The 13,401-nt window shown below is 35.0% G+C and overlaps 1 protein-coding gene across 1 annotated transcript in view; it reads left to right on the forward strand.

Annotated features, from left to right (window-relative positions):
• ATG4C (autophagy related 4C cysteine peptidase) overlaps nt 1–13,401 on the forward strand; it is a 93,320-nt gene that overhangs the window by 59,816 nt on the left and 20,103 nt on the right. The window contains exons 7-9 of the mRNA XM_069541125.1: nt 3,780–3,916; nt 8,266–8,344; nt 9,004–9,080. Coding sequence (XP_069397226.1) covers nt 3,780–3,916; nt 8,266–8,344; nt 9,004–9,080 — 293 coding nt within the window. The remainder of the gene's footprint in view (nt 1–3,779; nt 3,917–8,265; nt 8,345–9,003; nt 9,081–13,401) is intronic.

A 13,401-nucleotide genomic window follows, 5' to 3' on the forward strand; every position in this document is an offset into this window, starting at 1 on the left:
GGTTAATTGGATTTTTAAGAAAGACTGATAAGCCATGATTATAGCCATATGAACATGAAAGTTTTAAGTTTTCAGATGAGTGTGTGAATTTTGCAGGTACTGTATTTATCAGGTAGGAAATCTTACAAGTAAAATGTACTGTGTTAAGAGTTCTAATTAAGCCAGAGAATGTGCTTAAACAAGTAATCATTAAATAATTTATGAATTTGCCTTTTGTGCTTTTATTGATATCAATCAGCCTTGGTCTTATGCGTTACGTATTGTTAGTTAATTAAAGAACACAAAGCTACTCAATATCTAAGTGGTTTGTGTAATTTGAAGTAGATCTTAAAATTTTGAACACTGACGTTTAAAATTCTAAAGGGAGAGTTTATATTACTGTAGTGCATTTTGATAGATTGTGAGGTTAGGAACTAGGTGAAGCCAGAGTCTATTAATAATTCCCCTCCACACATCTTCATTAGTGTTTTTAAAAACAAACACCATCTTCATTAGTGTTTTTAAAAGCTTCACTTTCTATTCATTTTCTCTTCCTCTCATTCTGTATTCTCTTCCTTTGTGATTGCATATTTTTCCATGCCTTTAAGTAGTTAAGACTGTGCTCTATATATTAGGACTTCTAAAACTGCATTTCTAGTGCTACTTGTGTTAATATGAGGTAACTCGTATTTTCTGCTGTCCTTCAAATATTTCCATCTGGATGTTCTACAAACACTTCAAATTCAGCGTGTTTAAGAGTAAACCTGTCATTCCCCTCTACACCACTCCTTTCTTCCTTTCTATATTCTCTTCACTAATAGTATCATGTCCACATGCGTGTGTACTTATTCTTGACTCTTTTTTCGTTGCTTATATCTAGTTAGTCAACCAAAGCTTAACAAATTATACTTAAAAAGATGCATCTGAAATCTGTTCTCTCTTCTTCACTCTCATTGATTTAGATCAGACCCTTATCTCGAACTTGGACTTTAACTTGATTTCCCTTTCTTTTCTTTTTCTCATTCATCTGATCAAAAGAAATTGATCGTGTCCCTTAATTTAAAACCAATGACCGTCTGTTAACTCTAGTCTCAAGTTATTGTAGCATGTAAAGCACATGAAGTTCTTCACCATTTGTCTTGACCTACATTTCCAGCATCACCTCTCAACACTGTCTTCCATGCTGATACACCAAAGAACCATCAACCTGCAAGCCATTCCTTGGGCATACTATCATTATCTTTTTTCCATGTCTTTGCTGATATTATTGCCTCTGCTTAGAATGCCCCTTATTGTTAAAATGCCTTTTGTTAACTCTTACTCATTCTTTATGAACACGCTCGAAGGTACACCTTTGGTGAAGCCTTTACCAACTCCCATCAGGTAGAATTAGTTTATTATTCTGTGTTCTGTAACATTTTGGAAATACCTCTATTAAATATTGTGCTTTTAATTCACTTTTAATATCACCTTGTGCTTATCTGTATCTCCTTGGTAGATCAATGATTATTAAGGTAGCAGGGGTAGGGGAAAGGTACCAGAACCATTTGGTTGGCAATCACTGCTGTAGTGAGCCTGTGTTATGGAATTGGATTATTTCATAGCCCTTACATATGTTGAAAGTGGAGGAAAAATACCAAAACAGTTGAGCCAGACACTGTGAAGTAAGGATCTTATTTGCTTTTATATTTCTCTGGCATAGAAAACTTCAATAAATAGTTGGCCGTCAATCACTGTGTGTTGAATTAGACTGAAGGATAAGAAGCATTTGATAAGGAAGAACTTGTTGTATATGCTAGTGGAAATACTATTGCTAGTGGAAAGTGGAAGATAGGGATGGTCATGTGTGCACTGCCTCAGAAAAGTGAGAGAATTTAAAGGTTTATAATTAGAAGGCTTTACTGAGTAGTTTAGCAAAAATAAGATGACAGAATTGAAACATGGAAAGAACTGTTTTTCCATTTTTGTGGCTTCGGTTTAGACTGACTATGGGGGATAGGGAAGCAGGTGAACAGGAGACTATGACAGCTCATAATCTCAATTTGGAATTTAGGGAAGAACTGAGACAGCAGTGGCAGAATTTGTTAATCAGCTAACTGTGGAAGAGTAAAAGAGTTTGCTGACAGGGAGTATGGGTGTAAAGTAAGTTTTGAATAAAACTATGTTTTTTGTTGAACAAAACAAAATAAAGTTTTGTCTGTATTTGCTTCTACCAACTCCACCCATTTTCTCTTGAACTATCCACTTAGGCTCTCATACCCATCACTCTACCAAAACTACTCTTGTCAATAATTTAATCTCACTAAATCCAGTTGTCACTTCTCAGTCTTTTCCTCACAATCTGTCAGCAGCATTTGACACTGTTGACTTCTCCCCCACTCCTTGTAATGTTTTGTTTACTTAGTTTCCAGAACGCTGCTCTTCAGGTTTTCCTTTTACCATGTGTCTGCTCCTTCACGGTCTCCTGCATGGATTCTTCCTTATCCCCCTATCTCTAAAGTACTTGGTGTGTTGTGCTACGTCTTTAGATCTCAACTTTTTTTTCTGTGTATACAGATTTGGATTTACCCAGTCTCATAGCTTTACAGTACCGTCTGGGTCCTGTCAGTTCCCAAATTTATAGCTCCATCCCAGACCTGTCCCCAAATGCAGGCTTTTATGTCCTTACCTGCCTACTTATCCTCCCTGCTTGCATGTCTAATAGATATCTCAAACTTGGCATGTCTGAAACTGAATTCCCACTCCTCCTTTCTATATTTTCCCTTCCTACAGTCTTCTATGTCTTTGTAAATGGCAGCCCGCCTACTCTGTTTGCTTATATGAAAACCACTCAAATCATCTATGACTCCTTTTTTCCTCTCACATCTTACATTTAATGTATTAAGGAGTTCTTCATTTTCAACTGATCAGTTTTCACCACCTGCACATGATCATCCCATGACCGTTCCATATCTTGACAATACTGCCTTTGTTCAAGCCACCATCATCTCTTGCTGGGTTCCTGCAGTGGCTTTCTAACTTCTCTATGCTTCAGCCCTTGCCCTCTGCAGTCTGTTAACACAGGAACCAGACTGGTAAAGTATAAATCAGAGCAGGACATTCCTTTCCTAAAAAACTCTTCAGCGGCTTCCCATCTCACTCAAAGTAAAGACTGAATTCTTTATTAATGGCTTTTAAGATTTCCCACAATCTGTCTTCGTTCTCTCCCCATCTGTAACTTTATCTCCTAACTTCATTTTCTACTATTGTACTCCTTGCTCACTTCCCTGCAGAGGCACTGCTCTCTTGTTCCTGGAACAAGCTGGCAATGCTTCTGCTTTAAGACATTTGCACTTGCTGATCTTTCTATGTGGAATCTCTTCCCCCCAGGTATCTGCATTTCTTGGTTTCTTTCTTTCTTTGAGTCTTGACTTCCCTACCACCTTATTTTAAATTGCACCCCTTCTCTACATTTCTTATTCATCTTTTTCTCCCTTGTTTTTCTTGAAAGCACCTATCATCATCTGACATATATTATGTTTTACTTATTTATTGTCTACTTCCCTGTTAGATGGTATGCCTTGTGAGGGCAGGGGTTTTTCTCCATTTTGCTCACTGCTGAGGACCCAGTGCCATATAGTAGTTATTTGATAAATATCTATTGAATGCATAAATGAGGTAGGTATTTTTTAACTCGTTGAGACCTCGTTAGTGATGTCAGAGATCATATGACTGGCCATTGTGGGGGGGAAATTAGGGTACAAATGTTTCTGAAAATCATTTTTATAAAATTTAATACATATTAATTGTGTTTTTCTCAGTTTACAGTTCTGATGTAATTGATAAACAGTGCACTTCCATGGCCTCTGATAATACAGATGACAAAGCTGTTATTATTCTAGTTCCTGTTAGACTTGGTGGAGAAAGAACCAATGCCGACTATTTAGATTTTGTAAAGGTATGAAATAAGAGCTAAAATTTTTTGAAGGCAATGCTGGCTGATATGAAAAATAGAGAAGGTTTGCAATCTTTTTTCTATGAAATGAGTAGTGATGATTTTATAGTTGTAGATTGTAAAGTTTGACATTAGAGATCTTAAATTTCAGTATTACAAGATCAGATGTGATTTGAAGAGTAAGGTGTTCTATGACAAAATAAAAAGACTTTTAATCTTTGCAGCTAATCAGGGGGATACAGTGCAGCAATAATCATAGTCTGAAATATGTCTACAGTTCCCATCATCCTTATTTGTGATTTTTAAAAGTATGTACCTTTGTTTATTCATAAAACCCACATTAAACTATATCTAGGTAGTTATTGAAACAAAATGAGTTTTTTTTTATTGCTGCTGCATTATCTCTTAGTTTGTTTCCTGTGCTTCTATAAGGTCCATCAGTAGGTAGAATACTTATTTATATAGAACGAAATGATGAAGATAGTATGGGGAGCTTCCAACTTTGTTTTCTTCATATTAACCAGTTAAAAATCTGTTCTATTTCAGAACACATAATTCTTTTCTCCAAAAGAACCTGTCTAATTAGGTTATCTTGTCACAAAACTTTAACTTTTGAAATACTTAGTTTCTAGTTGAGAATATAGTATTTATATTATTTTCATAGTTTTAATAAGATCAAGACCAGAGATAGAACTCCTCTTTGAATGGAGTGTTGTGGCATATAGTAATCTTGAAATAAAGTTTAGATTTGTTCACCACATGAAGCCTTAACCCCATATTGTGGTCCCTATGTATATAGGTAGAACATGTATCCTCACTCTAGATTGTACCAATTCTAAAAACTTAGAGCAGTTATTTTCAATATGTGGTATATGGAAGTCTTCTAGCTGGTATATTGGCTTTTCCTAATCGTTACTAAACTGTTGCAGGCGTACTTGTTACTAATAATACCAGTACTATAACCAATAACATATACATACCCTAGATAAAAGTGGGGTTTTGATTTCTAACATGTGGACTCTTTAGTAGAATTATTGGTGGAATGTGAGAAGATATGAACCATTTCATCTAGTGGATCCACGGAGGGTTTCGAGACTTCACGCATGTTGTCATGTCTCTGTTGGTTGTAACCAAATCTGAAATGAATTCCCCTGCCTTCTCTACTACCATGAGAAGATCAGAAATTGAGGCAGTCTCGGAACTGACTCTTTTGCCAAACCCCCACTCCTGGTGAAATGGACTGCAGATAGCTTTGAGGCATGCTTCATCTGGCTGAGAGCTTGGCTGTTTGGTGGTATTGATAAAAGTTATCAGATGAGTGATTCATTGGAGTCTACATTGTAGTGAAACAAACCATGGTTAGCTGTTAAAGTGATCCTTAGTACCTAGCATATAGGAGCTGCTCAGCAAATATTTGTTAACTCTCATATTTGTATAACACTTTTAATACAGATTTATCTCATTTTACCCTCATACTAGCTAGAAACTGGATTGTCTTTATAAAACAGAAATGACAGAAGTTAAGTGATATGTTCAAATTCGGATAACAAACTGGTGACAGAGACCAGAACTTATGTTGTTTTTCATATTTTCCTCTAAAATATGGACTCTCTGAAATGTAACATTTCTTTGAGCTTCTACTTATTTAATTTATGCTACAGTCCCCTTTTAGAATAGTGACTACTAATACATTTAAAATTTTCAACTCTCAGGTAAAAATGGCTGAAATGGCTGAGTGAAGTAGTGTTATGTTGTGCTTGGTCAGGGCGTGGTTGGGTCAGAAGCCAAAAGGAGAGCATGTAAAGAGTCATTCAGTTAGCAGTGAAAAAATAGTGTGTCTAATAGCCCTAAAAGAAAAGTAATCTTTCTCTTCCATTTCTGCTCCCTTTTCTTCTCCTCCTTCTCCACCTCCTCCTGTACCTCCATCACTGCCCCGCCCACTGCCCCCCACTACACTTCTTCCTCCTCCTCCTTTGTCAGCAGCTGCATTTTTTCCTGCCAAACGATTGTGCATTATACTCTCTAAAATTCACCATTCAATTCTAGTTTTAAAATGTATTGATTGAGGGAATTCCACAGTATTTCAGAGATGGTTACCATCTCCTGCTGCATTCTGTGAGGAGAAAGAAATTTGGTGTGGTGCTTTATCAGCTCTTACCACAGGAAGTTTACTTATTTATTTATTTTTAAAAGGACCTGGAATGAGGAAAATCCAATATGTTCTCTTTCTTCAGCAAGACAAATTAGGACTTTCCTTTTTGACTGATTACTTCAGTCTTATTTATTGCTTCATGGATACAGCTCAATCAATTCTCACCACTAGGTAACTGTGAAAAAGCTTTTTTAGGAACTGAAAAGTGTTTCAGGTTTCCAAAGATACAGCTTCTTATATTTAATGGCATTTTAGCTCCTAATCTACTTATAAGTGTTTATTGCTAAATCTGCTCTAATCTGTTGAAAAGGAAATATAGGTGTCAAGAACCAAAGTCTTTCTTCCATTACCTGAAATCATTCTTTTTCTGAAGAGAGTCTGTGATGATTCTTGCTATACATATATGTATTTTTTCTTTTTTTTCTTGGCTATGAGGGACTTAGAACGTTCACTTCCTCATGGGTCCCTGTATCAGAAACATTGTATTTCAGCTGATCAGGTTGCCTCAGATTAAAGTAAGGTACTCTCTAATTGAGTTAAGGATTTTTATTTAGGGGGAAAGCAATAGAATAATAGAACTGTTAATAGAATGATAATAACAATAGAATAATAATAACTATTATTATCAAGTTTTCTGGTATAATTTCATCTTAATTTATTTTTTAGTTAGCTCTAAAATTTTAACTTTATATGCCTTCTCTGTTTCTGTAATTTCTTCAGTGCAGTTCTCCTTTCCAAAAAAACCTCTATGATATTTTCACGACTGAAAATGTACAAAATTTACAGCCATTAAATATTATAATATAGATCTATATTTATTGATAGGAAAAGATGTTTATGAGATAATGAATGACAAAAGTTACAATAGCATATGTTGTGTGGTGCCATATATATAACATTGTATTTATAAATCTATATGTGAATATATGTAATATAGACAGATGTCAAGAAGGTATTCTCCTAAACGTTAATAATGCTGAGTGTTGGGGCTTTGGGAAATTTCTGTGTGTGTTTTTTCAATAACCACCACATATAATTTTTAAGAAAATAATTAAGTTTAAACAAAACTGTGGTTTGTTTACTTGTTAAAGGAAAAAAACATTTGTTCATACAGTCTTTATTTTTGTATCTTCTAGATTTTGAAACATCCTCTCATTTAAGAGTAGGAAAGTTTAATATTTTGGGGTTTTATAACATACACTTTATAATTACTAGTGTTTTCTAACATAATATATGCTAAAATTAATGTTGAAACTATTGATAGGATATTGATTGATTCCACTGGACATTTTTTTTTTTTTGCGGTACGTGGGCCTCTCACTGCTGCGGCCTCTCCCGCTGCGGAGCACAGGCTCCGGACGCACAGGCCCAGCGGCCACGGCCTATGGGCCCAGCCGCTACGCGGCACGCGGGATCCTCCCAGACCAGGGCACGAACCCGCACCCCCTGCATCGGCAGGCAGACCCCCAACCACTGAGCCACCAGGGAAGCCCTGGACATGTTTTTAATTAACTCCACTCCATGGACATGTTTTTTAAAAAAGTATGGAATTACTTGGCCACGCTTAAATAGAGTTCTGCTTAGAATAGATGCTGAGGGAAATATTAAACAATTTATTGAGGTATCACTGATATTTTATGATTAGTAAAATAAACTGAGTTTAAATACAGTAATAATTATTATTTTCCTTGGATCAAATTGTTTTCATTAGTCTTTATATTTATTCCAAATGAAGTAGCGTAAAAATTTTGTCATGAATGCCATTGATTAAAAATGGTTTTTAGTTTGTGATTCTAAGACTCAGGTTTCAGTGAAAACGGTAACAATGTCCAATAATTATTTCTAGCATTTAAAAAAGCCTGATGAAAATACTACATTGATCACAGCAAGGCTGCACCAGCTAACTGAAAGGCCAAATGTTTTTACTTTGGCAGGCATTTTTATTGCCTTTCCATGGTTAATGTTGTTTATCTCTATAACTGGCACATAATAATTGTTTAATGTTGTTGAATGGTTTAAAGAAAATGGAAGATAGTTTGGTGGACAAAAGGATTTCAGAACATGGGGGAAATGTAATAAAAATAAAACTGGTGGTGAAAAATTTGGGAACTACTGCTACTATTAGTAATACAAATCTGGTTGTTTTGAATAATTATCATTTGTCTCTTGACTCTAAATCTGAATTAATTTATTTTGGCAGGGTATTTTAAGCCTTGAATATTGTGTGGGTATTGTTGGTGGCAAACCTAAACAGTCATATTACTTTGCTGGATTTCAAGGTTAGTGATTTAGTAAAATATATTTCTTCTCTGTTTTCTTTTAAGAGTTGGAAAGTTAATATAGGATCATCTAGAAACAGGATGATTAACGGAGCAAAATGAGTACCTTATAAATTCATCAGTCCTACCATAGCCGTTCATTTGTCATTTGGTCCACAACATAATTGGATTCTGTAAAATGTATATTTAATTTCTGTTATTGCATAAACAAGGCATAATTTATTGGTTTTACTAAACTTTAGAAGACATTGCTGCCACATTCTGGCAGTTGCTATTCATATATTTACCTTTTACCAGTTTTAGTGGTGCTAGTTGATGATAAAATGACAAGCAATATGTTCTTCCTGTCAGGATAATGTAGTGCAATACATTTTTCATATGCAAACTGTAGAATATAATTGTGTGTTTGTGAAAGTAATTTTATCACCAAAAATTAAATGACAGTCTCATCACTTTATAAAAATTCTGCTTATACAAGCATATTTGATTATGCAAAAGTTAATCTGTCCTGTGCAAACCTATGTTTCAGTCAATGAATATCAGTCTGGCAAGCTGTTACTCCCAGATTTTTTTCAGCTATTCTACATAGAAATTGGATTGTAAGCAGTGTAATAATAAGGTGTTTTTTGAATTACTTGTCTTCTGTTTTGTCCTTGTAGATGACAGTTTGATTTACATGGATCCTCATTACTGCCAATCTTTTGTAGATGTCAGCATAAAGGATTTCCCTCTTGAGGTACTGTGGATAAAGAGCTGGTACTGTTTTCTTACCATATGAAGCAAATTCTAATTATTTAGAGATGTGCTAGGCAGCTACGCTTTTATGGTATCACAGTTACAAGTTAATGATAAATATTTTACTAATTTATAAAACCATAATACATACAACGGTCAAAGGTTAAATAATTCGTTGCTGAATTTTAATTTACAATACACTTTCTTCTTCATTTATCTTTGTCTCTAACTTGTTAGATACCCTAGCCCTACCAAAATAAATGATCGAGCCTCCAAGTAATTTTGTACATATACAGCTGAATAGTACTGAAGAATTTAAAATGTTAGGTATGTTTAAAAAAAAAGGGAGAAAAAAAGAAAAATAAAGAAGATGATGGAGTTGGGTTAGAGTGACAAAGTGCTTGAAGGAGCCTGCAAAATTATTTTGCTTTAATTATAGTAATTAAGTCTTAGCCTCTAGTTAAGTTTTCACGAGTTTTAATTGGGTTTCTAATATTTGTTTTAGCTTTGATTTCTTAGTCTTCTTTTCCTTTATGTTAATCATTTTCTGATCCAGCATTTAAAAAAATTTTTTTTATTGCATTATAGTTGGTTTACAATGTTGTGTTAGTTTCAGGTATACAGCAAAGTGAATCAATTATACATGTACAGCATTTTTTTTTTTTTTTTTTTCGGTACACGGGCCTGTCACTGTTGTGGTCTCTGCCGTTGCAGAGCACAGGCTCCGGACGTGCAGGCTCAGCGGCCATGGCTCACGGGCCCAGCTGCTCCGCGGCATGTGGGATCTTCCTGGACCGGGGCACAAACCCGTGTCCCCTGCATCGGCAGGCATACTCTCAACCACTGTGCCACCAGGGAAGCCCCATGTGCAGCATTTTAATTCAGAAAATTTTGAGAGTGCATAAGTGAGACATGTTATTATTCCATGGTTTTGGTTCTTGTTTTCCCAGGTGATGCTTTTACAGGCTTTTAAAATAATCACTTGAGTGGCATGGATCACTAATTCTCAAGGGCTTGACAAGATGGAAATGTGGTTTAGTACTTTGTTTTAGTAATAGCTTGCTAGCTAATATTAATACCTAATAAGTATTTAGGGGGTAGATTATGAAAATGGATAAACCACAAGATTAAAAACTGGTTTTAAAAGATACATTATAAAACAGCCTAGCATTTTTTGCAGACTGTTACCTCAACTAAAGTACAAGCGTCTTGAGGCCAGAATCAGCTTTGCTTTCTACTTCCTTCCTTCATAATATTTTGCATGTAAGCTTTAATAAATATTTCTAGTTGGCTGATTGATACTGTGGGAGGAGGCACATAGAATTGTGCTACGTGAACCACACTGTAATTCTTTTGCTGCTGCGTTGTGGTCTTGTGGCACTGATTCCTATGTCTAAGTTACATTTCCAGTGTGTCTGTGTCAAACTGACTCCTTAAAAAAGTAAATACTTGAGATTCAGATGGAAACTAGTTTGCAGTATTCTAGGATTATCTAAAATTGGCAAATTAAAAGATTATTAGTGTTGGTTATTTTGACCAGTAGAAAGAGACTATTCTTCCGATATTTTGAGAGACTCTATAAAGATGCCAGGTCAGTGAATATCCTGGTTATGTCTACACAGTCAATATTAGGAAGGTCGCAGCTCATTATTGGGAGACTGTTGCAACACTTCAGCACTTCAGTAAAAGCTTGAAGTGGGGTGAAAGTGAGAATGGAAAAGAAGAATTGATTTTAAGAGACTTTGTAAAGTAAAATTTGGTGAAATTAGGTAACTTCTTGAATGCACAGAAGCATTTATTTCTTGTATATTGGGACACCAAGAAAGTGGGTTTAAGATGAGCTTTAGCAGAGGGTCTGTTGAACTGTGGGTACACATTGTTAGTGGTTAGGACAGGGCAGAGTTTCAGTTGTTGGGATGAGAGGACTAGTGGATATACATTTTCTTATACATATTTATGAAGTGTGTGTGTGTATACATGCATGTATGTGTGTGTATATATTTAATAAGTTAAGATTTCTTAAACCAGAGACTATTGCTTCATGCTATTTATGATATACTTTCAGAATGACTGATTCTGTCTCTTTACAAATACTGAATCTATTCTATTATTAAGGTAATATTGTATTACCTTAATATTAATATTCTATTAATAAGGTAAGAAAAACCTTATTATAGATATGTTAGTCTCTTCTGATTCCTGGGCCCCCAATTCCAAGTTTCAGGTTTTAGGAGGTTTATACAGTTGTGACTATTTTAACATATCCTAGTAAGTTCAGAGAATAGTGGCATTAAAGCTATTAGAATGATGTGATGTGATTATGTAGATAGATGAGTGAATTCATCGGTGAAAGATGTGTGCTTTATGAATTACACATGTGAACTGCAGTTCGTAAGAGGTGCTTTTTAGTAAGGATGTATTCTCTCATTAGTTATCTTAGGAAGCTTTATCTGAATCACCAGAATAACACAGCTACACCTAAAAGTATTTGTTTCAGTATTATTTGTATGTTTAGGTAATAGAATCACTATTCCATATAATAAGCCTAGAACAGGCCTAGCATTTAGTAGATGCCTAATATCTAACTGTTCGTTTAGGCAGTGAATAAACAGTGTGTTGAAAAATGAAATAAATGGGAATTGACTCACTCTGGCCAGTTTTTTCAGAAACATATTTTATTGTCACAGAAGTGTATCTAGTGATACTTGCTAAAATGTGTTTGTGAAGTAGAAGCTGCTACTCTTAGCAGTCATTAGAATTTTAAAAATTAAAAAAGAAATCTAAGTGCATAGCTCAGATAATTATCACAAAGTGAACATAACTATGTAATGCCACTTGGGAAAATATTTTAAAGTCTAACTTGTTTTACAGTAAACAGAAATGATTCTGAATTATAAATTAATATTGGTTTGTTTCAGAATTTTCTTGGGTGAACAAAAGATTATAATTTAAATGGTATAAAATGCCTCTCTGTAATATGAGTCCTAGTACTCATGTAGGAATACCCAAAAACAATTTCACTTTTCAGTCATCAGAGATATATATCTGTGTTTTGGTGAATAATTTCAAAGTTCTTTGTAGGTATCAAAACAACTATGATTAACTAGTGTTTGTCATTATTATCTCTGATGATTGAGGCAATACAGTGAAATAGCACTAAGCCTATTCCGGTTTAGTCTGTGGTTCTTACATGAAAACTTGAATCAATGCTTTAATATAATTTAGGGCACCCATGTAGACAGGTTAAAAAAATACTTTGTTGGACCGTACAAACTTTTGGCTCTTCTTTCTTATCCCCAAGTAGCAAAAACTAAATAAACATTCCTTATTATTGGCTTTGGAAGGAGTTGGGCAAATGACTATTGTTAGATACCTTGTATGTAGAATAATTTTATTGTAACTATGACCTGGAACTGTCTGAGCCTTAAACAATAATACTCCTGTATATTGTTAACTAACAAGTTTACCTAGCTCTTCTATGCCTTTCCAGATCTGTTTTTAATATCTCTTTATAAATAAAACAGGTAAAACAATGTTAGAAAAAGTCCAACTAAGACAATACTTGTGTTGATTAGAACACTGGACGTTCCAGTTTAGCTAGGTTGGATTCCACTGTAAAGTAAGTGTTAGCTAAGCATTTCATAGAAGTCATAGTTTTGAAAACACATTTGTTTGGTCTATGCTTACTAGCATGATGTTGGATTTGAATCTAGTATGTGACTGAACTATCTGTAAGGGAAAAAAAAGCAGCTTGGAATGTATTCGTTTTGCATATCCTCTGATGATAATATGGGATATTAATTGGATAACTAGGATGTATGTAAAGGGAGAGAAAAGAGTGATTTTGACTGATTCACCATGAACATAAATATGAAAGCCTATATTTTTCTGTGTTTTAATAGATAGTTTCAAGTTGAAATCCCTTAGTTTCAGGCATTAAATGTAGGGAAATTTTAAGTTTATGGGTTCATATCCAGCCTAGATTATTTCTTGAGCTTCTTCTTTAATTCAAAAATATAAAATATGCAATGAAGAATTTCCCATACCTGTCTCCCATCTGCCCAGTTTTTTTCCTCTCCTTAAACTTGTTAATTTTTTATATCTTTATGCAAATATAAGCAAATATGAATATATATATATATTTTTTTTTTATGGCCCTCCTTTTTTTTTTTTTTTGCGGTACACGGGCCTCTCACTGTTGTGGCCTCTCCCGTGGTGGAGCACAGGCTCCGGACGCGCAGGCTCAGCGGCCATGGCTCACGGGCCCAGCTGCTCTGCGGCATGTGGGATCTTCCCAGACCGGGGCACAAACCCACGTCCCC

Source organism: Delphinus delphis, chromosome 1 (genome assembly GCF_949987515.2).
Source record: "Delphinus delphis chromosome 1, mDelDel1.2, whole genome shotgun sequence".
Lineage (NCBI taxonomy): Eukaryota > Metazoa > Chordata > Mammalia > Artiodactyla > Delphinidae > Delphinus > Delphinus delphis.